General features: G+C 44.1%; 1 protein-coding gene across 1 annotated transcript; it reads left to right on the forward strand.

Moving 5' to 3' along the window:
* Positions 1 to 863: 863 nt before the first annotated feature.
* On the forward strand, positions 864 to 27,055 carry LOC145423977 (uncharacterized). The gene is made up of 5 exons (XM_080296819.1): positions 864 to 1,732; positions 2,056 to 2,187; positions 2,797 to 2,928; positions 9,145 to 9,276; positions 26,496 to 27,055. The coding sequence occupies exons 1-5, from the start codon at positions 1,632 to 1,634 to the stop codon at positions 26,629 to 26,631; spliced, it is 633 nt and encodes a 210-aa protein (XP_080152945.1). The 5' UTR covers positions 864 to 1,631; the 3' UTR covers positions 26,632 to 27,055.
* Positions 27,056 to 27,179: the final 124 nt, after the last annotated feature.

Consider the following 27,179-nt stretch of genomic DNA (forward strand, 5'->3'; position numbering starts at 1 on the left):
GCAGGGAACGTCTGAAGTCTGTTCTTCAGTTTTCCCAGCTCACTGTTTATTGAACATGAGACAGAAAAATAACTTCACCTTTAATGTGAAACTTTTATCGCCTGTGACATGTTTGCAGGAAGTTTACATGCTGTGATTTAGTGTCACAGCCATAAATATCACACAAGGTAAAAACTACAAGTCCCAGCATCCTCTGTGTTTAGGGAGGAGCAGTGAAAGTGAAAGTGTTGATCCTCCGTTCAGAGCAGCAGGAGGAGGAAGGTGGAGCTGAGGCAGGCGAGTGTTAACATGAATATGTTTCTTCTTATGACATAAAATAATTCCACGCTGTTCGTGTCTGTGGGTGAAACGTGAGGCCGGTCGGCTCCTCTGAGCGCTGGTTTCCTGTAAGTAGAGAGGAAGTGAGTTTAGCTGAGAGAGCAGGAGGAGAGTGAGAGCTGTGCTGAGGCAGGTGAGTGTTAACACCGCTCTGACATTACTGTGTCTCTGTGGCGGGAACAACAGGCTCCGTCAGTGGAGGCAAAAATAATCAGACTTTGGTTTTTCAAAGGAAACTACTTTATGTTGGGAGAAGCCGCGCACTCATTGGATAACGACTTGTCAATCTCAAGTTATTAGCCAATGAGCGTGCCGGTTCACAGTAAGACCCGCCCTTATCACGACGTCTTTTAAAACTAAAATGGCGACAGAAAGTCGGTGAGTGGAGTTCACTTTATGAAAGTGCGACGTTTGAGCCACTTCCTGTTCTCAGTCCCGGCGTCCTGATCACCGAGGTTTCTGTTGCTCTGATGTCTGATATTGATTATGTCGGTAAACAGGCTGTAGGCAGAAACATCAGGTCTGATCTGAAAATCCCTTCAGAAACAAACTTTAAGAGTTTTATGTCCGTGTGAGGCCGCACGCTGATTGGATAACCACCTGTCAGTCTCAGGGTATTAGCCAATGAGCGCGCAGATTCACAGTAAGAGCTTATCACGTCATTCTTTTAAACTAAAACATCGACAGTGAAACTGTAACGTGTCCTGTGATCTATAAACACTCTGTGATGAATAATCTGAAGTCATTTTGAGCCTGACAGTAGTTTCCTGTCACAGAGCAGAAGCTGCAGGCAGTTTTTGGCACCTTTATATTTAATTTATTCCAAAATAAATCAATAAAGTTAGAAAAGAACTCTCAGTGACATTAAAAATCTATTTTTAAAGACAGATGTGACCAAGTGCAACAAATATAAGATGAGATGTTTACAGATATTTGAAGTATTGATCATATGTAGAACACAGAGCAGGTCCAATAACAGAGTCATCCTGCTCACAAACAGCAGTTTGGTTTCATGAGCTCACTTCCTGCAGTGATCCTCAGCTTCTCTCCAAAGGAGCCGTAACATGTGGGCTCCTCACCATGATGATGATCCCAAACACACTGAGTTCCTTCATCCACCTGATCATGTACTTATTAAATAATGTGATGGTTTTGGTGTTTTTTAAAGACTTTGAGCCTCTAAAATAACTGGTTTGGACTTTAGGGCCAAAGCTCCAACATTAGAAAGCCGTCAGTGTGATGCTTCCAGTACAACAGCACCTCTGAGTGTGTGTGTTTACCTCTCAGACTAACTCCACCCTGACATCAAGAAGATGGAGGAAGAGGACGGAGCAGCATCCAGCTGTGTGTCTGTGAGGAGTGACGGGGTTACACAAACACCTCCACCTTACAGTCATGGACCTGCAGTAACAATGTAAGAACACTACTAACTTTATTAGTCATTTCAACATAACCATGACAGAATCATTGATCTGTGATTGGTTCAAACTGTTTGATCTGAGTTTGCTTTTTATTGACTTGTTTTCTAAGATCTGAACTCTGTAAGTTTAAGTGAAGTCAGTGCAGCAGAATCAGAGAAGAGCTGAGAACAAACTGAGTTCATTCAGAGACAGAAAAAACTGGCTGATGATTGGCTGACCTGTCAGCGTTATGAGGCAGACACAATATCACAGAGGGATCAGCTGATCATATGGCTGTCAGAGAGAACTGATCAGTTATTGATGTTTGTGTTTGCAGAGATCAGAGGTCACAGTCTCCAGTATCCAGCTGTGCGTCTGTGAGGAGTAATGGGTCCATATTGCTACCTCCATATTTCAGTGATGAACCTGCACCAACACCAAACCTCCATCATGGACCTCACCTGATAATGTAAGAGATCTGCTGCTGACTCATGTTTAGTTTTTCTTGAAGTTTTGTGAACACTTGACTTTTTTTATATTTCTGCATAAACAAACCTAAAGCACCGTCAGATTATCTTGTGTCCCTGTATGAGGAAGGACCTGGACGTCTAACTTTAGTTGTTGTCCTGGAGTTTTAATGTTAGAGAACTGATACCAGTGAGTTTATAGCCGTGGTTAAAATAAAAATACTTGAGGATTTTCTTTAGAATTCGATTTTTCTGAATAAATGGGACCTAAAAGATTTATTAGGCTTAACCAACAATCCCTGCTGCATTGCTCGACTTATTAGCCAGCTAGCTAGTTGGCAAACATGGGGAAACGTCAATGTCAGCTGACTCTAACTCCAAACCTACAAAACCAAGAAAATAACACACTGTGCAGAACTCCTGAGTTTTGAGTAATACTTTGTGTTTTGCTCCCAATGAGCCAGGCTTTGTTGTCAGTTTAGACAATATTTCTCTGGGCTTTTCTTTGGATATTGGTTTGTCATGATGAGGTCATATCTGGACTCTAAATTAGACTCTCACATGACAGATTTTATCATTGATTGTGACAAGAAACCCTTCTCTGTTTGCAGAGGTCAGAGGTCACAGTCTCCAGTATCCAGCTGTGCGTCTATGAGGAGTGATGGGTCCATATTGCTACCTCCATATTTCAGTAATGAACCTGCACCAACACCAAACCTCCATCATGGACCTCAGCTGATAATGTAAGAGATCTGCTGCTGTGCTCTTTGGAAGTTTATGATCTTTTTACAAGTTTCTAAAGTGTCATCAGACTTTCACACAGATCCCAAAAGTAGACAGAACAAGAAAATAAGTAATCTAATTTTGCTGTTATTTGTTTATACTGTATTTTCCGCACTATAAGGCGCACTTAAAATCCTTTAATTTTCTCAAAAATCGACAGTGCTCCTTATGTATGAATTCTGCTTGTGCTTACTGACCTCGAACCGATTTTATGTGGAACACGGCGCTCAAAAATCTGTCAAAAATGTTTTAGTATGACTTTGGTAAGCGATGAAGCCGCACCGCCTGATGGATTGTCGGAGCATTATGGCTGCCGTAGTCAGGAGCCTCGCAGAGTAATCTGGGTCCTAAACTCCATCACATTCAGGTCCCAAAGTCAAACGAACACTGTGGCATCACTGAGAGTTACAAACTGTCTAAATTATTGAAAATAGTCTAAGGAGCTTGGAAAGAAAAGCGTCTGGACTTCTTTAAGTTGCTTGAAGGTGTTTCACCTCTCATCAGAGAAGCTTCTTCAGTTCTAAGGTCACATGGTGGAGAGTCCCAGATTTAAACCCTGTGGGAGTGTCCCCCCAAAGAGAGACAAAAGGACCCCCTGATGATCCTCTACCTAATCATATGAGCCAAGTTGTGAAAACGGGTGTGGGTCACAATCTCCTTAGACTGTGATGACCTGGATGACTGAGAACCTTCACAGACACATCCATGAAAATTGAATTTATTACATTTAACAGAGTTAGAAGTTAACAGGAAGTTAGCTTGCTAGGTTCCACCTAAACATGATATAGCATGTTCTGACTGAGAGTTTTCGGGAAAAAATTTCGTACCTTATGTATGAAAACAGACCCGTTTGTCGACAGCGCGCCTTATGGTCCAAAAAATATGGTAATGAATTTATTGAATATTAAATGTCTGTGTTGATCCAAACTATGTATGTGAACCTTACAGATCCATCATGCTGTCATCCAGTGACACACATTACATTGTGACAGCTTTTTGGCCACAAGAGCCAAATCTGTGTACTTCTCACCAGATGTGCCTCCAGGTGACTTTGTTGTGTTTTTCCCTAAAAGCAGAACGAGTACGGGGAGTGAGAGCGGTCAGAGCAGGACTTATACAGATGGCAGCCTAAAACTTAGAGCAGCACTTAGAGCTGGGCGATATAAGATTTTTTCATATCACGATATGTTTTTTTCATTTCAGGCGATAACGATATATATCACGATATAAGCCAAATAACTATATTTGTAAGATTTAAATGTGCCGTTGCTCACAAGTAAAATGTGAAATAATCAGGAGCTTGTTTTTATTTAAATATTTATTTCCCATAATAAGTTCAACATGGTAGATGTACTTAAGGAACATGAGACTTTTTCAGATAAATAAAGGCAAATATTGCAAACTACACAAAAGGCAGCCGCTAAAGCGTTTAAGTTTCAAAATAGAACAAACGAAACAGACTACTAAATTGTCAATTCCACTTAGAAACAAAATATTAATTCTAAAAATAAATCTTAGTTTGTTTTACAGAAGAACAGACAAAATTGACTAACTTTTGTCAATATCAAATAAACTGAGAACTAAAAGGAAATTCTCAATCTCTCGCTTTTCAAACAGTTTTAACAGTTACAGTGAGGCAAAAAAGTATTTAGTCAGCCACCGATTGTGCAAGTTCCCCCACTTAAAATGATGACAGAGGTCAGTAATTTGCACCAGAGGTACACTTCAACTGTGAGAGACAGAATGTGAAGAAAAAATCCATGAATTCACATGGTAGGATTTGTAAAGAATTTATCCGTAAATCAGGGTGGCAAATAAGTATTTGGTCACCTCAAACATGGAAAATCTCTGGCTCTCACAGACCTGTAACGTCTCCTGTAAGAAGCTTTTCTGTCCCCCACTCGTTACCTGTATGAATGGCACCTGTTTGAACTCATCATCTGTATAAAAGACACCTGTCCACAGCCTCAAACAGTCAGACTCCAAACTCCGCCATGGCCAAGACCAAAGAGCTCTCGAAGGACACCAGGAACAGGATTGTAGACCTGCACCAGACTGGGAAGAGTGAATCTACAATAGGCAAGCAGCTTGGTGTGAAAAAATCAACTGTGGGAGCAATCATCAGAAAATGGAAGACATACAAGACCACTGATAATCTCCCACGATCTGGGGCTCCACGCAAGATCTCATCCCGTGGGGTCAAAATGATCATGAGAACGGTGAGCAAAGATCCCAGAACCACACGGGGGGACTTGGTGAATGACCTGCAGAGAGCTGGGACCAAAGTAACAAAGGTCACCATCAGTAACACACTACAACGGCAGGGAATCAAATCCCGCAGTGCCAGACGTGTTCCGCTGCTGAAGCCAGTGCATGTCCAGGCCCGTCTGAAGTTTGCCAGAGAGCACATGGATGATACAGCAGAGGATTAGGAGAATGTCATGTGGTCAGATGAAACCAAAGTAGAACTTTTTGGTATAAACTCAACTCGTCGTGTTTGGAGGACGAAGAATACCGAGTTGCATCCCAAGAACACCATACCTACTGTGAAGCATGGGGGTGGAAACATCATGCTATGGGGCTGTTTTTCTGCCAAGGGGACAGGACGACTGATCCGTGTTAAGGACAGAATGAATGGGGCCATGTATCGTCAGATTTTGAGCCAAAACCTCCTTCCATCAGTGAGAACTTTGAAGATGAAACGAGGCTGGGTCTTCCAACATGACAATGATCCAAAACACACCGCCCGGGCAACAAAGGAGTGGCTCCGTAAGAAGCATTTGAAAGTCCTGGAGTGGCCTAGCCAGTCTCCAGACCTCAACCCCATAGAAAATCTGTGGCTGACTAAATACTTTTTTGCCCCACTGTACTTTAGTCTGACAAAAGCCGAATGACGAATTAGCGCTTCCAGTCAGAGACTGAGGCTACGTCCACACGTACACACGTATTTTTGAAAACGGAGATTTTCCGTTTTCGTTTTACAAAATAATCCCGTCCACACATAAAGGCAGAAATGAAGGAAAACGCTGCTATGAACATGCCAAAGCAGCAGGTGGTGCTAGATTCCTAACCGTGCAGAAATGTAGGCCAATCAGAAGTCTAGAAGCCTCAGTGGGAAAAAGTAAACAAAGCTGGGGCATAGAAGCAGAACCGAGTTGTATGTGTGGAGGGACAGTAACTGTGTGTATATGTAAGCATTTAAACACTGCAGAGAGTAGAATTAACAGTAACAGTATTGTAGAAATTCATTTCACCGAAACAATAACGTGGCGCACAGTGTGACGTCAAAAAATGCCGCTGTGTTTTCTCCGTTTTTCTAGTCCACATGTAAATGCAAAAAAACTGAGTTTTCAAAAATATCCACCCTGGCCGGAGTTTTTAAAAATCTTCGTTTTCAGTGACCAAAAACGCCGTTTACGTGTGGACGAAAGGTGCAAACGCATAGAAAAATCTGCGTTTTCAAAAATACCCGGGTACGTGTGGACGTAGCCTGAGCATGCACCAGTTTATTGTATTTCCAGACTTGCTTTCGGCACAATTTACAGTGCACGCTACTCTGTTTTTTGTCAGACTTGAAATAGCCGAAATACCTTCACACTACGGAACTTCTATGGCTCTTCCGTTCGACAATTTCTCCGGCATTGGAACCATCATCTGTTTTCTCTTCAGTAACCTTCGGTCACGCTCGGTTGATTTTTCTAGTCGGCACACTCATTTCCTCCATTACCCTGGCGGTACGGTGGCTGGCTGCTTCCCAAACAAATACGCATGTGCGGCTTGACGCTTGTGCTGTACATAACAAGTCACGTGACATGACGCTGCGGCTGTGATTGGTTCGGCTCTGCGCTTCTTAATTTGGATTGGCTGTTTGGTTTTTTTTGGGTTTTTTTTTAAGAGGACAAGAGCGGCGAGGTCTATCGCAATAGTTTAATTTTTCTATCGAGAAAAAGTTATATCGCGATACATATCGTTATCGTTCTATCGCCCAGCTCTAGCAGCACTAATCAGACACCAACACAAGACTACTGTGAGGTGTCATAACCTGGAAGGTCACAAAGGAGATCAAGGGCTATTAGATATATCGAGTCACCTGATGAACTGCAGGAGCTGCAGTTTGCATGTTTAGAAAGTTCTTTTAATATCCAGGGCCTACGCTGTCGGGGGGCTTTTTACCCCCTGGTAGGGTCTCGTGGCGGACTGGTCCTGGGTGAAGGAGTGATTTTGGGTGGCCTCAGAATCTTGTCTCTGCTTTTAACAGAAAGCGTGGTTCTGTTGGCTTCATCGGGTGGTGACCTCCAGTGTGAAGTCTGAGGCTTTGGTCCTCAACCGGAAAAGGGAGGAGCGTTTATTCTGGGTCAGGGATGAGCTACTGCCCAAAGTGAAGGAGTTTGTAGTATCTAGGGGTCATGTTCATGAGTGGAGGAGAGTGGGAGGTCAACAGACAGATTGGTGCTGCTGCTGTATTGATCTAAACGTCTACATCGAAAGGACATGCAACAAAGGGCCGTGACTCGGACTCAAACCAAGGTCACTGATTTCTAGCCACGCGTCACGCCTGCTCACCCACTGAGATTAACCAGTGCTCTGTGTCATCAGTGACTGATATGACTGCGTGTCTTTGCTAGGGCTGCCACAAATGATTATTTTGATAGTTGACTAATCAGATCTTGCATCCATTGGACGTAAAACGTACAGCTTATTGCACCAGCAGCATCTGCTTTTATATAACTATCATTAGCTTACAGCTTTAAGTTGTTAAGGTATGTGCTAACTAAAAATAAAGACACGATGATAGTTTATTAAACTTTTAATGAAATTTGCAGATTGTCTCAGTGGAGTTTAATAAACTCAGCTGTGTGCTCCTTGCTATCTAAAATATAACAGGACACTGGAGTAAACTCTCGACCATCTCACACTTCTGATTAATCAGTTTTCTGCTTGACGTTTATTCAGCTGTGTAAAAACTACAACTTTAATCTCAGCCAAACCGATTTACTCAGGAACAAATCAAACACAGAAAAAAGCCAAACATGAACATTTTTAAGTTATCTAAGTGACTTATATATCATGTTTAACCTGAGTAGCCAAAGACCACGGTGATCTGAAAATGATGTGTCGAGAGTTTGCTGTTCTCGTCGGCTGTAGTGACCCTCAAGCTCCCAGCTAGCTATCGAGCTGGTGGGTAACAGACGTCTCCGAAAACGTCGGAGCACTTTTACAAATATGTGATGTCTTGATAAACCGAGCAGATATTTGAAGTTTACACAGCTACATACTCGCCTGAAAATAGCTTAAAAGTTTATTTTGCGACCCAGAAAGAGTAATAAGAGTAATATTAAAACTAAGTAGCTGCTGCCATTGTTGGAAACTGGAATTGGCTGGGCCGCGCTATGAATTCTGGGATATGGTGGGCCATGAAGGACACACCCGACACATCTTTCAAATCTGGGGAAAAGGAGGATGCATTTGTCAATTCAATTCAGTTTTATTTATAAAGCACCAAATCACAACAAGTCGCCTCAAGGCGCTTTATATTGTACAGTAGATCGTACAATAATAGATACAGAGGAAAAACCCAACAGTCATATGACCCCCTATGAGCAAGCACTTTGGCGACAGTGGGAAGGAAAAACTCCTTTTAACAGGAAGAAACCTCCGGCAGAACCAGGCTCAGGGAGGGGCGGGGAGTTCTGCTGCGGCCTCCGTCGGCCGCATTTGGAGGCGTCTTCGAATTTGGGCTGTCTTCGTTGCGTTGCCGTAACGTCGCCTACAAATGAGGCCTCCGAAGAATGCAGCCCCTAAATTTGGACACAGCTACGATACCGGACACTGCTGCTTCTTCTTCTTCAGGGTTTAACGGCAGCTGGCATCCTTGTACATACAGTGCTGCCATGCTGCACCGCCATGCTGGCCTTTAATGGCTTTCATGACTCTTTCATGATTGCATCATTGTTTGTGACTAGAAACTAGTGCTGTCAGCGTTAATCTCATTAAAATGCCGTTAACGCCATAACTGGATTAACGTGGCAAATCTCTGTTTGCAAGTTAGCGCGGTCGCCCCACGCTTGGGGCTGCACGGCGTCAACGCGTTAGCTCATTTAGCTCGTTAACGTATTAGCGTCATTTTAATGAGATTAACGCTGACAGCACTAATAGAAACCCTTATGTGTTTGCAGAGGTCAGAGGTCACAGTCTCCAGTATCCAGCTCTGCGTCTATGAGGAGTGATGGGTCAATATTGCTACCTCCATATTTCAGTGATGAACCTGCACCAACATCAAATCTCCATCATGGACCTCAGCTGATAATGTAAGAGATCTGCTGCTGACTCATTTACTGTGCTCTTCCAAAGTGTCTGTATTTAGTGTGACATTGTTGGACTCTTTCTCTGGTCCCCTTCAAGAAACCTCAAAGCACAGGCCGAGGGGGCGGTGTGGCAGCAATTTTTCACACCAGCCTATTAATCAACCAAAGACCCAGAGAGACTTTTAATTCATTTGAAAGTCTGATGCTTCGCCTCGTCCACCCCAGCTGTGAAACTCAGAAACCAGTGTTACTTGTTATCATCTATCGTCCACCTGGGCCTTACACAGAGTTTCTGTCTGATCTGACTTTTTATCTGATTTAGTGCTCAGCTCAGATAAAGGAAATGGCATGTCACAACTTTAGAAGATCCAGGGCTCTAGACTAACCCTTTTCCAAGGTTGCACTGGTGCACCTAACTTTTTTCTTAGTGCTTTGGCACTCTTTGGCAGTACTGTAGACAATGTTAAACGTAATCATCACTTCGGCTCCTCTGATGACCTGTTTGCTGCTGCTGAAAGGCAGCGGGGAGAGGGGACACTTGGGCTTTTATCGCAGCATATATTTAGAGTTTTCTGGATACACTGTGCTTTTTCAGTATTCAGAGGATGATGGCTCTGTGTCAGAGCTGGCTATGAATTTCAGACAGATCAGGCCTTAACTTAACAAAAAAGTTATCAATAGTTCTTTTAATCTTTTCTTATTATCCACAGCTACATCCACTCTGTTAGGCCTAGGGCTGGATATCATCACTGATTCCTAGAATACATTCAATTCGATTCAATTTGGCCCCAGACAGTCAGAAATATTATAATTCTGATCACTTATCCATATTTTTATATCCATAAAAACAAAGCTGATACTGTGAGACTTGATCAGAGGTGTGATCATCACAGCAGAGGCCTTTGTGTCAAAGTCACTGAGGATCAAACAGAAACACATGAAGCAGATTTTCCTCTTCTGGCTTTTTATAGCAGATAACCTTCAAAATATTCTGCAGTCGATCAAAAACCGAAGCAAACCATGAATCAACATGGGAACATGAGCTGATGCTGCTGAAGTGAAGCAAAGTTACAGAGGTTTGATTACAGACACAGCTGAGAGTTTGTAATCTGTAATCATTTTAAAAAGTTTACATTTCGTTGATATTAAACAGCAGAAATGAGGCTTTACTGTCGGGAGAAAACAAAACAAAACACAACAGCGTCCGACAGCAATGTGCATGACTTCTGTGTAATAAACGAAAGAAGAGAAAACAGATATTTGAGATAGAAAACTGTTCTTGAAGCACACAGAGAGAGAGCTGTGTAGGAAGTAGAGCTGGCCGATCTAAGATTTTTTCATATCACGATATGTTTTTTTTTTTTCATTTCAGGCGATAACGATATCTATCACGATATAAGCCAAATAACTATATTTGTAAGATTTAAATGTGCCGTTGCTCACAAGTAAAATGTGAAATAATTAGCAGCTTGTTTTGATTTAAATATTTATTTCCCATAATAAGTTCAACAGGGTAGATGTACTTAAGGAACATGAGACTTTTTCAGATAAATAAAGGCAAATATTGCAAACTACACAAAAGGCAACCGCTAAAGCGTTTAAGTTTCAAAATAGAACAAACGAAACAGACTAAACTGTCAATTCCACTTAGAAACTGAAGGATACAAAAAAAACAACAACAGCAATAGAATAATATTAAACACAAAGTGAACCCGTCTTCCTTCATTAAATAGGTTCTTTTAGATGTTAAGGAGGAATTGACTTAACCAGGCTGGCGGAGAATGAAGACAACCGGACACCTGCGGCAGATGGGGAATCAGTGAACTTTTATTGAGACAGAGACAACCTCTCAACACAGCTCACATCAGGAGATTCCGAAGATTTGCTGTGAGGATGGGTATATATTCTCTAAAACTTACAGGAGGGGGTTGTGAGGAAAGTGCTGCATTAGCAGAAAAACAACTCCATAAAAGGAAATCGGCCTTGGGTGTTCTAGTCTCTTCGCTTGCAGATATCTTGCACCTGCAGGATGAGGCGATCGCTTCTTATCGCTCTCAAGGCCAAAGTCGTGAGCACATTTTTATTACACAGTTGCACAGTAACTTTAAAGCTGAACAATATTTAAAGCTGAATAATGTTTGATCAGATTATATTTTCTTCAAATCCCCCTTTTGACCCATCTTAAATGGGTCAACACACAAAAATAAGTAACATTCAAAGGAACACAGAGACGTGTCGAAGCCTGGCTCGAAAAACTCCTCGGGTCTTATCATTTGTCTTTATCTGTCATTGCAGATGAGGAGAAAAGAGTCCAGGCACCACCCTGCCCAGGGGTCGGCTGCAAGCAGTCTCGGTTCCAGACGAAAGCAGTAACAGCTGTCCTGCACACAAGGATACAACGAGTCAGTGCAACCAGGGTAGTGACACAAAATTAACAGTTCCTGTAACCCAGCAACCAAAAAGCATAAGTAATGATAAAAATGTGGAGAGTACAGAGTATACTATAATAATGAGAGATATAAACGTGAAAATGTGAAAGAATAAATCAACAGTAAAATAAACCCAGAACGGTAACTGCTAAGGACATTCAAAAGTGAATATGGTAAAACGTGAGGAAGGGGTGTGGAAAAAAACAATTTATATCCAGTGGTGGGAGTACACATTCGCTCAGGCTTAAGTCCGGAGACCCTGAGAACATCGCTTAACCCTCACAACCCGACCAGACACAGTTCAACCAGATATATCCTTCAAGAGGAAGTGGGTGAGGGAAACAATTAATAACAAGCCTAATACAAAACACCACAGAGAAACAACCATTCTAGAAGCATTTAAACAAGAGAAAGACGATAATGTTCGTCACCCTCACGATCAGAGTTTTCATCATCCGTTGGCGAGGAGGTGGGAAGTTGACTAGCCAATAAAGGCATCTGCCGGGCGAGATCCTTATCCTCAGGAGTGAGAGCTGTAACAATCAGTCTCTGGAAGAGGGATCGAATGCATGGAATACAACAGCAACCGCAGGTGACTAGGACAGCAACAAAAACTGAGATGGAAACTAGGATGGAAGCTACAAGGGCCTTATATTTGCCAAACATGTTAAGCCAAGAGTCCCACATGGCAGTATCAACGCCCGAGTGTTCCTTCATTTTAACAGTAAGAGCTGTGAGACCAGTAATAGCTTTAGTGAGGGAACCATCAGGAGCTGTGTTATTGGGGATATAGGTACAGCACTCCTGACCAAAAAGGCTGCAGACTCCGCCTCTTTCTGCGAGGAGAAAATCCGTTGCGACCCTGTTTTGGAAAGCCATTAGGGAAGTGGCAGATAACTGTGCATGCACAGCTTCAAAACCATCTCGAGTGTAATTAGCCAACAGTTGCACATTAAAGTGAATGTAGTTAATTCTGTCTACATTCGCATTTATTTCAACCATCCAAAGTATCGAGGCCCATCCTGCTTTAACCTGGTCTCGCAGTTTATATTCATCGGGGACCCCACGGGGTATACCTACAGCATCAATATAGGTTGGATTATGAGCTGAACCTGGGATTAGAGAACGTTTAGAGCGGCGTTCAGAGGAGGATGGGAGGCCAACTTCATGTACTTCTATAGAGAGATCTACTGGAGTGACTAAAACAGGTAAAATAAGAGTTATGAGAGCGCAAAGACCTGACGCATCCCGAGGGAAACCATCATATAACTTGTTATTGCCACACCACCACCACAAATCAGCCCTAGCCGTAGGTCGGAAGTTTGGTTTCATAACCGTCATCTCAGTGCACCAAGAAGAGTTCAAGCTACCTAGTTTTACTGCATTGCCAGTCAGGTTAATACAAGTGAAATTGTTCACAGCTACATCTGAAGAAAAGAAAGGTGGTTTATTAGAGACCGAGCGTTGAGTTTTAGGAAAGTGGTTTTCCAGATATGAGCAATGACCTCGTTTTGTATTGTTCATAAGATGCAGGAGGCATGCACTATTGACTGGCGCCGGTACCACTCTTAAAGTGGGGCGGGCTCCCATGCACACTATGCAGTCGGAAGCCGTCTTGTCAGCAGCTTGTTCAGCTAGTAGTAACCAGTTGTTTGTTGCTCCAGAAATACCGGTTAGAATTTGGAAGAGGTCATCTTTAGACATTTTATTTGTCTCTATAATGCGTATTCGGCCGTTTCTCCCCCCGTTTGTATATGTCACCGGAGGGCCATTAAAGGTGGGATTATCATCTTTAACTACAGAGCTTGGAGCTGCACCAACGCTAGGGCATATTTCCATTTGCCAATACAGGGCGGTGCGATCAGTCCAAGGGGCAAGTATAAATTGTTGACAGGAGGTCAAGGCCAGATCCTTTAGGGTAAAAATTAAGCCTGAAAGATCCGGTTTTTTTGCTATTCTGAGCATATTTTGGTTTCTCCAGTGCAAAGCCTGACCCCTAGAGTGCTTGGACCAATCGAGGTCCGTTTCTGACACTAAACTGGACCACTTCCACTGATGCCAACCTCCCAGGGTTATATACCACACTGAGGAGGAGAGATGTACTGCAAGGTTAAAAAGATCCCCCCCTTGGTCTTTGGTGACGGGAGTGACTGGGAAGCTAGCGAAATCTATTTCGACTACCCAACTTTTATTGTTGGGGACACAGAGAGTAATCATTCTAGTCGTACTTGGGGTACAGGAGGTAACCGTGTCTCGTTTCTTTCTAAATGGATCGGGCGTGGGCAAAACTGGAGAGGAAGTGGTGGGCAAGACCCTAGGGGCTACATTTGTCAGATTGGGACTGTCAGAAGGGGGCGAAGCTTTTGAACTTGAAGGTGTCAGAAGTTTCGGGGGCCCTTCACAGATCAGGATTATGCCAATGGGAATGAGACCCAGGGCCAGGAAGCAAACAAAGACGCAACATCTTTGCCTGCCTGTCATTTCAGGGGGAAAGGGCCAAGACATGTTTACTTAGCTTGGATGTCTTCTAATAGAGGATGATGGGGCACAGAAAGGTGGTCCAGTTCCCCCCACCTCGCCAAGGGCGTGTTCTAGGAGTTAAAGAGCAACAAAAAGTATCAGTGACACAACTTTAAATGAGCTTTCAGCGGTTAAAACTATTGCAATGTAAAATGTAAATCTTAAAAACTCAAGCCAATATAAAAGCAAAGTCATAAAAGATGTTAAAAATAGAAAAATAAAAATGTTTAGTTCAGTATGAAGAACACCCCCTTTTGTAACCAGCCGGCTTGTAGGTTGAGTTTTGGCTCCCTCAAGTGGTTGGTGATGCTGTTGCAGCTCCTTCTGACAGGTCCTTCTGCACCTCTCTCAAGGTTCTTCCTGGTTCGGTGGCAGCAGCGCACTGTGTGTAATGAAACCAGGTGTCACCTTTCCCTTCGAGCCTGACAGCGTGGGAGGTCCGCTCTGTTATGCGGTAAGGGCCTGTCCAGCGAGGCTCAGCCCACTTTCTCTTTGTGACTTTCAGGAGGACGTAGTCCATTCCAGGTGTAGCCGCCTCTTTCAGCTCTTGCTGGTTTCTTTCAGCGACCTGTGAGGAATACTGGGCAACAAAACTGCGGAGCATGTTATAATATGTCCTCGGATCGAGGTCTGAATCAGCTTCATCCGACATTAACAGGCGAGAGGAGGGGCCAGGAAAAGGCCTGCCATGCTCCAACTCAAATGGAGTGTAACCAGAGGTTTGATTTACTGAGCATCTTATGGACATTAATGCAAGAGGCAATGCCTTAACCCAATCTAATTTGGTCTGTGCACAGATTTTAGCCAATTTAGTTTTTAGAGTTTGATTCATCCTTTCCACTTTCCCCTGGGATTGGGGGTGGTAAACTGAGCCAAACTTATGTTTCAAACCTAATGCGGCTTCAACCCTCTGCAGATCGTGGTTCCTGAAATGTGAACCATTGTCCGACCTTATGACCTCGGGAAACCCATGCTGTGGTATATAATGATTAATCAGGCACTTCACCACAGTTCCACTGTTTTCACTTGCTGTCGGCCAGGCTTCTGGCCAACCTGAAAATGCATCCACAGCCACCAGCAGGTACCTGTAACTACCTACTCTGTCCACCATGTCTGTGTAATCAATGATTATTTCTTTCCCTGGGCAAAGTGGGATGGGGAAGTACCCTGCTATTGGCTTGAAGGCGGGCTTGATTCCAAATTGGTTGCACTCCTTACAGGTTTTAACCATGTATTTTGTCATGTCTTTTAGATAAGGGTGCCACCAGGCGGCTAAGTTCCTCATCATTTGTGCAGGTCCCACATGCCCCACTCCATGTGCCTCTTCCATTGCTGTCTGTCTGACCCCTGGCGGTAGAATGGGCCTTCCATCTGGGCCACGCCAAACATCTGTGTTTGTGGCCCCTCTTGTTACCCATAATGATTTTTCCTGGGGGCTGGCTTTGTCCTGTAACTCTCTGATTGTGGCTAGGCCTAGTTGTATGGGTGGTCTTTCTGGAGGGGGTGTGGCTTCTGGGTCCATTACCATAATCAGGGAGGGTAAGTAACCAGCTGTCTGCTTAGCTACTAAGTCGGCCTGTTTGTTACCTAATGCCACTAAGTCCAATCCGGCACTGTGTCCTTTGCATTTTACCACTGCCACCTTAACAGGTAACAACAGTGCTTCCGCTAATTCCCTCATTTCTATCTCATGTTTAATAGGCTTTCCGCTGGCTGTCAAAAAACCAGCTCTTAGCCACTGCTTGAGCTCCACATGCACTGCTCCCACAGCATAAGCTGAATCACTGTATATATTCACTTTCTGTCCCTTTCCCATCCTTAAGGCTTCAATCACCGCTCTCAGTTCAGCTCTCTGTGCAGACTGTTGTCCTGTCAACTGCTCTGCTTTCACTGTTTTCCATCTCATGTCTGTCTGTTCCACTATTGCCCATGCAGCCTTCAACATTCCACTTTCAGTTCTGAAACAACATCCATCTGTGAACCAATCTTTTTCTGCATCCATTAGAGGTTCTGCCTGCAAATCTGGCCTGATTTTCTCCTGTACCTGCACAACCTCTTCACACATATGTGGTTCCCCTGATCCCATGTGATCAGCCATGTTTATGCCTTCATGTGAGTAGGTGATGTGTGGTGCTTCCAAAATGGTACTGAGGCGTCTCTGCCTGAGTGAAGTGAGTGTGAAGGCCTGTGAGGAGACGTAGGCCACCACACTGTGTGATGTCAAAATTTTTAGTGGGTGGTTCATCACTATGTGTGCTGTTTTCTGAATGATTTTTGCAAGTCCAGAAACGTGTTGTGTGCACGGTGGGTGGCGTTTTTCAGTGTTGTCAAGCATTACGCTTACATATGTCAACACTTTTCTCTCTCCCCCTTTTTTCTGGAACAGGATACCATTGATATGGGTTCCAGTTCCAGAAACATCAAGATGAAAAGGCAAAGCATAATCTGGCACAGCAAGGTCAGAGGCGACAGAAAGCTGTTGTTTTAACTTTATAAACGCCTGTTCTGTTTCTGTAGTCCATGAGAGGGGAGCAGAGAGGTTTCTCATGCCTTGTTCATTTACCAAAACGCGCAAAGGGGAAGTAAGGCCAACATAGTCTGGGACATAGGTCCTGCTGTAACCAGTCAGGCCCAAAAATGACAACATGTCTTTTACAGTTAGAGGTTTTGGATGGTGCAAAATGGAGTTCCTGTGTTCTGGGGACAAGGAAATACCGGACTGTGAGACCATGCGGCCTAGAAAAGAAACCTGTTTTCTTGCAATCTGTAGTTTGTTTTTGCTCACTTTAAAACCTGTGTTGGCCAGGTGGTGAAGTACCACTCTGGTGGCCTCCAAACAGATGTCAGCCGTGGGGGCAGACAGCAAAAGGTCATCCACATATTGTATTAACATACAGTCAGATGGTAGTGGGCTGGTTTGTAAAAGTTCTTTCAAACACCGATTAAACAGTCCTGGGGAGAGGGCAAATCCCTGTGGTAAGCGAGTGTAACGCCATTGTCGGCCTCTAAATGTAAATGAGAAAATGTCACGCAGTGACTCACGAAGTGGGAGGCAGAAAAAGGCATTAGCCAAGTCAATGCAGGTGAACCAGGTATGAGATGGTGGGAGGTTGGTCAAGGCAACATAAGGATTAGGCACAGGCAAAGTAGGAGTGCCAAGTAAGGCATTAATCCTTCTCAAATCATGTGCCATTCTGAACTTCCCCGTGCCTTTTTTCTCAACGGGTAGGATGGGCGTGTTCCACTTAGAGCAGGAGGGCTCCAAGACACCGGCAGTGACCAAACCAGAAATTGTTTCTGCAATCCCAGCCTCAGCCTCCGGTCTGTGTGGGTACTGAGGCTGCCACAAAGGGGTAGCAGATGACAGTTGAAAAGAGACTGGCTCCACATCAACTAAACCTACATCTGTGGGTCCAAGGGACCACAAACAATCTGGAAGAGAGTCGAGTAAAGGCGCAGCATCACAGTGGTCTGTGTGTTCTCTTCCATGTGACCCGCTGACCACTCCATGTTGCAGTGTTGAGGAATTAAAGCAATCATTTAAAATTTGGTATGTCTTGGTAGATGGAGAAAACAAAACCTGTGGGAGTTTTGTAGGTGTCCAGTCAGTGGCCGCAAGGGAACGTTTAACCATTCCACCCAGCTCCTTAGCCTGGTGTCCAGGATGTAAGGCCAGTGACACATGGGGAGCTGCCTCATCAGACATCATGTACCACTGTAATTGATCTGTTGTAAAAGTAACCGCTGCTGCCACTCCCTCCGGTGCCGCAAAAATGCACGACATGTTCAGAGACCAAGCCCGGCCCTCACACTGCTTTTGGAACATGTGCTGGTACCAGGTGGTGTCATGCCTGTCATAAAACAGTGTAACATGAGGTGGGTCAGGGGGAGGGACATAAGGATGTAGGAGTGAGAGCCACGGCCGCCATTGCTGAAAAGCAGTCCAAACTCCTGGTTCAGCAGGTGTTTCAACTTCCAATAATGCCCAGTAGATGTCAGCAGAGTCCGCCAAACAGGAGGAGGGTTGCAGCAGAAACTGACCACCTCCCTCTGGCCCATCAGAGCAGGGAAGTACAACCCCAGTAGGGAGAGTCACAGTTAGGCCTTGTGAAGAGCAGAGTATTGTGGCTCCTAATTTAATCAACAAGTCTCTTCCCAGTAAATTCACAGGCGCCTGTTTTGAACAAACATAGCTGTGTAACAAGGTCTGATCTCCAACCGTTGTGGGGAGGGGCACGGTGTAAGGCAGAGTTTTAGGTTCCCCAGATATGCCCACCACTGTAATCACTCTGTCAGTAAGTCTTTCACGAGCAACATCCTTAATGGTGGAGTACGTAGCTCCAGTGTCCACTAAAAAGCTGCTTCTTCTTCTATCTACAGTTATGGACAGCATAGGGTCCGCCGTTGTCCCTTCACCGTCCTGGGCAGTCTGTGGGGTGTCCTATAGCTGGGGACCACCCTCGTAGTACTCCCACCCCATCACAGGCATCTGTGGGGCCGGGGGCACTCCAACTACAGCACCACGAGGTCCACCTCTGTGGCCAGGATGCTGATAGGGCCCACCACGGGCTCCCCTGCCTCTTCCAGCAGCCGGGTTCAAAGGGCACGCTTTAGCCCAGTGTCCAGGTTGTCCACACCGGAAACAAACATACATCTGGCCTCCCCTACCACCTCCCATCTGACCCCTTCCCCTGAAACCACCTCTGTTTCCTCCAAATGGGGAACCTCTCTGCCCATAAGGGGCCGGGGAGTGATAAGCACCATACTGGGGGGGCTGTGGATCAGTTGGCCATGGGTTCGGATACAAATCAGGGGCAACTGGACCAGGAGGGGGAGCCGCAGCGGCCACAAGCTGCTTTTTAGGCTTGTCACCTTTTCCACCCAGGTCGTTTTTAGCTTTCTGCAGCTGAACCTTCAACAGTTGCAACTGTAAATCTTCGACGCTCTCCGCTTTATCATCAGACTTAATCTGCACTTTGTTAAGATTAAAAATCAAATGTTTCTTCCAGATTGCAAAGTCACAGTCCTGCAAATCAGGATTATCCTCCATTTTCTGGCTTACTGACTCCGGAATGCCCCTCAGCACCGCCCTTCTAAACCACATGCTCTGTGAACAAGTCCTACTGGGGTGATGACCTGTATGGTTCACCCAGTCTTCAACAGCCTGATTTAGATAATGGGTGGGATTTTGCTTTCCCTCCCATTTAAATTTCTGTAAGGTGCCTTGATTTTTGGGTGGGAATTGTTTGCGCAGGGCCGGTCCAATAAACCTCAAGGCCTGCATTAGTGGCACCTCGTTCTCATGCATGGTAGTACCCGCATTTTGTTCCAGGTCCGCTGCCTGAGATCGGGATGTGCACCTAGTTATAATAGCTCTAAAATCTCCCAGTGCGAGGTCCTGTCCAGCTGTGTATTTATCCAAACCAGCCAACCAGGCATTCCCTCCCTCCGTTATGTCAGGGAGTTTGTCCACTAGGGCCTGGACATCTCCGAATGAATAAGGTTGATACACTGGTCTACGTTGCGCTTTAGTCTGGACCAGGGGAAACATGCCTGGAGGCTGAGGCACAGGGCCCTTAGATCTAGTCTGATATCCTAAACTGGGAGGGGTAGAGGGGGGTGTATTGTTAAGGTCACTGAGTTCATCATCAGTATCCTCAGTTTCTTCCCCGCCTGGTGGGGTAGCAGTGTCAGCAAAAACGTGGGCTAAACTCATCTGTGTTTCCGGATCCTGACGGCCCACCAAAGACATGGTAACTGTGACATTTGGTGAAGTGCCAGGCTCAGTTTTTGCAGTAGCGGTCAGATCTCCTTTAACAGCGACAGGAGTGCTGGCAAAGGGGTTGGACCGGGAAAGAGGGGCTGACGCAACACGATTATTCACCTGGACCACTGACCTATGTTCATTTAAGCAGCTGCGTAATGCTGCTTCTTGATCAGTTAATTGTTGTTCAGTGGGTTCCTGTCTGTTCATTCGAACCGCAAATGGTGCGCTCGCAGGGGGGTCAGTTAGGCCCTCAGATCCGGTTCCAAAACAATGGGACATAGAAGAGGGGGCTCTACTACTAGCTGAGGATGTCGCCGACAGAGAGGAGCTTCCTGGGCAAAAATGCTTGGTATCTATGGGAGTTGGAGCTACGGGCGGTTCTTCTCCAATAGTCATTATTCCACCAGAGATATTAAGTACCGGATATATGCCTGCTGAGGGAGGAGTTGAGGCAGAATAGGGAGGTGGCTGAGACCTATTTTTCTTCATGTGTGGTTTTGCAGTTTCCCATAAACACACCCAGTGATTAAATTTAGCTTTGCGGCCTGCGTGCTTATCTGCTTCCTTTCTGTGTCTCACCCCGCTCATCACACCTGCACCTGCTGCTGCTGAGTTGGCTTCTTCCTCTTTCTCTTTTGCCTGCATAGCCTTATTCTGCCAAATTATTCCCCAGTTACCACTACTCCCCTCGTCCTTTCCCTTTTCTTTCATTAACCTTTCAGCTGTTTTCCTCAATGACTCTTTCTGCTTTTTTGCTTCTTTAGGCTGGTGTGTGGAGTTGATGACTGTCTCAACACATGTTAATTGTTCTCCCAATGTGCTAAGAATAACACCGGGACCCCAACCATCATCATTAGTTTCTCGATCTAATTCTCCATCCATTTTACTGTCAATGGAGGAGTGTTCTTTTATTGATTTTAAAGGAGAATTTGGGCCAGCTGGGTTTCTGCCTCTGTTAGGCACTAACAGCTGGGGCGCTGCTTTAAAGGTGAGTCAGCACTGAAATATCCCTTCAGGTGTTACCAAGCTTCTACCAAACCGGAGTCTGGCGGGTAACCTTGCCTAGAGCTTCCTGATAGGGGTGCTAGTTGGTTGTCACCTTGTTCACACGTCTCATTCACACTTCATACATTACCTGCAGTCACTCATTACCCTCCTTATGTATGTAATAAATGTGTAAAAAAAATTCTATGTGTGGTGTATTATTTTAACCAAAAGAGGAACCTAGTTCCTTTAATTGTGTAATCTGTGAACAACGGAGAACCAAACTGTCCTGCCCAGTGTTCCACAGCAAGCATTCAGCGTGTATTTATGTGTGTCCAATATCAAACAGAACATCAAAACATTTAAAACACTAAAATCATCGGGGTTTTAAGAAGAGATCCGTTTTCTCCTATTGATCAAAGGGACCCCTCCTTTGGACTCCAACCAGTACTTCTCCTTTTTAAGTTTTAGAGGATCTTTTCTAATAAAGTCCTCTGGGCCTTCCTAACCCTTCTGTAGTTTAGAGAATATTACTAAAAAATATTCTCAAGGCCTTTAACCTTTTAATTTGTTTAGAAAGGCGTTACTAATAAACCCTTTCAAGGTCCCAGACCTGCACTGAGGTATGTATCCGACACCGGAGAGCAACCCGTCGGCTGCAACCGTGGTCAGACCTCAGTTCACTCTTATCTTTATTCACTTATTCACTTATTTCTTATTCACTTATCTCTTATTCACTTATTTCTTATTCACTTGTCTGATTCTCAACAAGCCTTAAGTAAGCCAGACAATTTTGGTTATGAATTACTAGGAGTTTGGACACTAAGTATTTTTATAATGTTCAATATAGCAGAAATAAAAGGTCTGCTTACCTTGTTTTTGTGTGCACACAGCTTTTGTCCAAACTCCGTTCACTCAGACCACGGCCGAAGTCCTCCCATCCGTTCCAGTTGACCTGGAGCGGATCCTGTTCGTGACGCCAATTGAAGGATACAAAAAAAACAACAACAGCAATAGAATAATATTAAACACAAAGTGAACCCGTCTTCCTTCATTAAATAGGTTCTTTTAGATGTTAAGGAGGAATTGACTTAACCAGGCTGGCGGAGAATGAAGACAACCGGACACCTGCGGCAGATGGGGAATCAGTGAACTTTTATTGAGACAGAGACAACCTCTCAACACAGCTCACATCAGGAGATTCCGAAGATTTGCTGTGAGGATGGGTATATATTCTCTAAAACTTACAGGAGGGGGTTGTGAGGAAAGTGCTGCATTAGCAGAAAAACAACTCCATAAAAGGAAATCGGCCTTGGGTGTTCTAGTCTCTTCGCTTGCAGATATCTTGCACCTGCAGGATGAGGCGATCGCTTCTTATCGCTCTCAAGGCCAAAGTCGTGAGCACATTTTTATTACACAGTTGCACAGTAACTTTAAAGCTGAACAATATTTAAAGCTGAATAATGTTTGATCAGATTATATTTTCTTCAAAACAAAATATTAATTCTAAAAATAAATCTTAGTTTGTTTTACAGAAGAACAGACAAAATTGACTAACTTTTGTCAATATCAAATAAACTGAGAACTAAAAGGAAATTCTCAATCTCTCCTTGTTGTATAGCTTAGCTTTTCAAACAGTTTTAACAGTTACTTTAGTCTGACAAAAGCCGAATGACGAATTAGCGCTTCCGGTCAGAGACTGAGGCTATGTCCACACGTACACGGGTATTTTTGAAAACTGAGATTTTCCGTTTCCGTTTAAAAAAATAATCCCGTCCACACATAAAGGCAGAAATGAAGGAAAACGCTGCTATGAACATGCCAAAGCAGCAGGTGGCGCTAGATTCCTAACCGTGCAGAAATGTAGGCCAATCAGAAGTCTAGAAGTCTCGGTGGGAAAAAGTAAACAAAGCTGGGGCATAGAAGCAGAACCGAGTCGTATGTGTGGAGGGACAGTAACTGTGTGTATATGTAAGCATTTAAACACTGCAGAGAGTAGAATTAACAGTAACAGTATTGTAGAAATTCATTTCACCGAAATAATAACGTGGCGCACAGTGTGACGTCAAAAAATGTGCACACCTTTGCGTTTTCTCCGTTTTTCTAGTCCACACGTAAATGCAAAAACTGAGTTTTCAAAAATATCCACCCTGGCCGGAGTTTTTAAAAATCTTCGTTTTCAGTGACCAAAAACGCCGTTTACGTGTGGACGAAAGGTGCAAACGCATAGAAAAATCTGCGTTTTCAAAAATACCCGGGTACGTGTGGACGTAGCCTGAGCATGCACCAGTTTATTGTATTTCCAGACTTGCTTTCGGCACAATTTACAGTGAACGCTACTCTGTTTTTTGTCAGACTTGAAATAGCCGAAATACCTTCACACTACGGAACTTCTATGGCTCTTCCGTTCGACAATCTCTCCGGCATTGGAACCATCATCTGTTTTCTCTTCGGTAACCTTCGGTCACGCTCGGTTGATTTTTCTAGTCGGCACACTTATTTCCTCCATTACCCGGGCGGTACGGTGGCTGGCTGCTTCCCGAACAAATACACATGTGCGGCTTGGCACTTGTGTTGTACGTAACAAGTCACGTGACGTGACGCTGCGGCTGTGATTGGTTCGGCTCTGTGCTACTTAATTTGGATTGGCTGTTCTTTTTTTTTTTTTTTTTTTTAAGAGGACAAGAGCGGCGAGGTCTATCGCGATAGTTTAATTTTTCTATCGAGAAAAAGTTATATCGCGATACATATCGTTATCGTTCTATCGCCCAGCTCTAGTATTGTGGCTCAAGAGTTGGGAGTTCGCCTTGTAATCGGAAGGTTGCCGGTTCGAGCCCCGGCTTGGACAGTCTCGGTCGTTGTGTCCTTGGGCAAGACACTTCACCCGTTGTCTACTGGTGGTGGCGGCGCCAGTGCCAAGCGTTATTTTATCGTGGTAGAAGCAAAAGCAAAAAAGTCAGAGGGAATTCATGATGATGTTTATCAAACATGAAGCAGAGTTTGGATCTTCTTTTGCTGCTGGTTCAGTCAGTTTTGGTTGGAGACAGATGAAACCTGCAGCTCAGAATCAGTGCAAAAAACACAAAGCGCGAACCCGACTCATCAGAATCAGCAAGATATCGGCGTTCAGCCCCGACAGCGTGTCCATGTCGGCGTACATGTCGTCGGGTGAGAAAGCCGACATCTCGCTGATTCTGATGCGTCGCTTTGTGTTTACGTCTTTGTGTGGAATCTGTGTAGCTGCTCTCATTTACTGTTTTAGCTGTTTGGTAGTTGTTGAAATACTTTTGTGACCTTTAATCTGAGATTCTGGCAAAAAAGGAACATCTGGACCACGGCCAATCAGAGAGGTCCCACCCCTGACTATCTGTGATTGGTTTAGACCACGATGTGGGCATAATGTGTGTCTGTTGTCGACCACACAGAGTTGCAGAGACTTTCTTTTTTCCTTTTTTTTTTCGCATATGCGCACTTTAGAGCTCTGAGATCATCATTTAGCCTGGAGAAATAGTTTGCTGCTTTATAAGAAAGCCCTCCGCAAAGCCAGAACATCTTACTAGTCATCACTGATTGAAGAAAATAAGAACAACCCCAGGTTTCTCTTCAGCTCTGTAGCCAGGCTGACAAACAGTCAGAGCTCTGTTGAGCCAACCATCCCTTTAACGTTAACTAGTAATGACTTCATGAACTTCTTCACAAATAACTTTTATCACACACACCCATACTTTGTTTTCTAACTCCAATTTATTCCCCACCTCAAACCTTTTGGAAACAATTAAACTAAAAACAATTGCAATAAGTTATGGGTTGTAATAAAATAAACTACTACCTCTTTTAAATAACAGAAAAACAAACAATCTTTATGGTGTAATTATTGAATGTAAAAAAATTTTTTTTTTTTTTTTTTTTTTACTGCTTTCAATACATTTTTCAAAAACGTCTCTCTGTGCAAAATGGGTTGAAAAACCTAAAGAACTGTGGGATACTGTTTGTCCATGGTTTGGACAGCCCGGCATGTGCTCCTGATCAGTGATGGGAATAACGGCGTTACAAGTAACGGCGTTACTAACAGCGGTGCTTTTTTCAGTAACGAGTAATCTAATTACTATTCCTATCGTTACGACGCCGTTACAGTTACTAACAAGAAAATGTGGGGCGGTCCGTTACTATTTTTCAACAAACAGACGGTTGAAGCTGTGTTCAGCTTACAGCAGCTTATATCAGCTGCAGGAAGTAGCTGTAAGTAATCTGGGCGCTGCAGCTTTAAGCAGCTGTGCGCTCCCGCAGACAGACCATCGCTTTTTGGCACAACAGCTGGAGCTCAGGGGGCAAAACAATCGCATGAGTGCTGCTGTTTGACTGAGGAAGAATAAAGGAGTCGTGGTAAGACAATCACATGACCACTTACAGACAAAGCAACAAGGTGACATATACCAGTTTATAAACTGTGTTGATAGGCCAGTAAAACCAGAGTCATGATAAACAATATATACGCGTGTTTGTTCCTCATGAGCAAACAAACAAAAAAAAAAAAGCAGGGGAAGTTTGTGTGGCAGCCCTGTCAAAAACCTGTCCATTATGCTAGTCCAAGTGTTTGTTTGTTTGTTTGTCTGTTTGTATTCATACCTTGCCCCTCCTGCAATGCCCCCCATGTTGGGAACCACTGAAATAGAGGAAGTGGCTGACATCCAGAAATCCTACCAGTGGCTGAGCAAAGCTGGACTGAAAGACAGCACAGAGGCACTAATCATGGCAGCACAGGAACAAGCTCTGAGCACAAGACCCATAGAGGCTGGGGTCTATCACACCCGGCAAGACCCCAGGTGCAGGCTGCGTAAAGAACAGCAGGGTGTAAGATGCTAGCAGGCAACGCATACATGGAATGCCATAACCAAGTGGCCGGCATAGTGTACAGGAACATCTGTGCCGAGTATGACCTGGAGGTCCTGAAGTGGAGAATGTCCGAGCTAAGATCCTGTGGGACTTCCAGATATAGACGGACAGAATGGTGATGGCTAACCAACCAGACATAGTGGTGGTAGACAAGCAGAGGAAGATGACCGTAGTGATAGATGTAGCACAGCAACATCAGGAAGAAGGAATACGAGAAGCTAGAGAAATACCAAGGGCTCAGAGAAGATGTGGAGGGTGAAGGTAACTGTGGTCCCAGTGCAGAGACTCCCAAACTAGGCGAGTGGCTCCCGCAGATCCCGGGAACAACATCGGAGATCTCTGTCCAGAAGAGCGCAGTCCTAGGAAGAGCTAAGATACTGCAGGACCCTCAAGCTCCCAGGCCTCTGGTAGAGGACCCGAGCTTGAAGGATAGACCGCCCACAGGGGCGAGAGGGGAAATATTATATATAAAATAATGTCTGCTTTTATTGTTTATCCAACAGAAATTTTTTTTGCTAAATAAATAAAGTCTAATAGAACATTTGAGAGTGAAGGTTAATCAGCTGATTATATAGCTTACGTGATAATGTGACTATTGTGTTATGAATACAACATATGTGTGTTTGCAGAGGTCAGAGGTCACAGTCTCCAGCATCCAGCTGTGTGTCTGTGAGGAGTGACTGGTCCAAAGACAATCCTCCAGTCTTCAGTGATGAACCTGCAGCAACAATGTTCTTCAATCATGGAGCTCAGCTGACCATGTAAGAGAGCTGCTGACTCATTTACTGGTGTTTGAAATTCTGTGACCACTTTGTAATTTTAGTTTATATTTTTAAAGTGTTTTTATTTGTAGTTGCCTGTATTTTTATTACACTGTGTGTAACGTGGTGGTTTGTGCTGTTTGGGATTGTTTTGGTGAATTTGTGTCAGAACATCAGATAAATGATTTCATCACATTTTAAAAGAAAGTATCAGGATAATAATCTGAACTGAGTCATCAGAAATAGAAAGATGGTCTCAACAGGCCACTGAGCTGATCTCCAAAGAAATGCAGAAGATTGAAGAGTCCGAGGCTGTTTATTTGTCACAGGCATCGTCATACACGTACAACACAGTGAAATGTGCTGAGCTGCTCCTGTGACTGGACAAAACATTAGAAACAATCATTAAATGAAATAATGAAACATTGTGCAGATGTAATGTTAAAGTGCTTTGTGCCACATTAGCACAGCATGTACTGACAGAGCAGTGCAAGCAGAACAAAGCAAATGAGCAAAGTGATGTAAACAGAGTAACTGAACAGAGTGAGCAGA

This window comes from Astatotilapia calliptera, chromosome 23 (genome assembly GCF_964374335.1).
Source record: "Astatotilapia calliptera chromosome 23, fAstCal68.1, whole genome shotgun sequence".
Taxonomy (NCBI): Eukaryota; Metazoa; Chordata; class Actinopteri; order Cichliformes; family Cichlidae; genus Astatotilapia; species Astatotilapia calliptera.

Bases quoted from the DNA above. Each gene is read 5' to 3' on its own strand.
- LOC145423977 (XM_080296819.1), top strand. From the start codon at position 1,632: ATGGAGGAAGAGGACGGAGCAGCATCCAGCTGTGTGTCTGTGAGGAGT. The intron at 1,733-2,055 runs GTAAGAACACTA...TTGTGTTTGCAG, and splicing joins CATGGACCTGCAGTAACAAT to AGATCAGAGGTCACAGTCTC. The intron at 9,277-26,495 runs GTAAGAGATCTG...GTGTGTTTGCAG, and splicing joins CATGGACCTCAGCTGATAAT to AGGTCAGAGGTCACAGTCTC.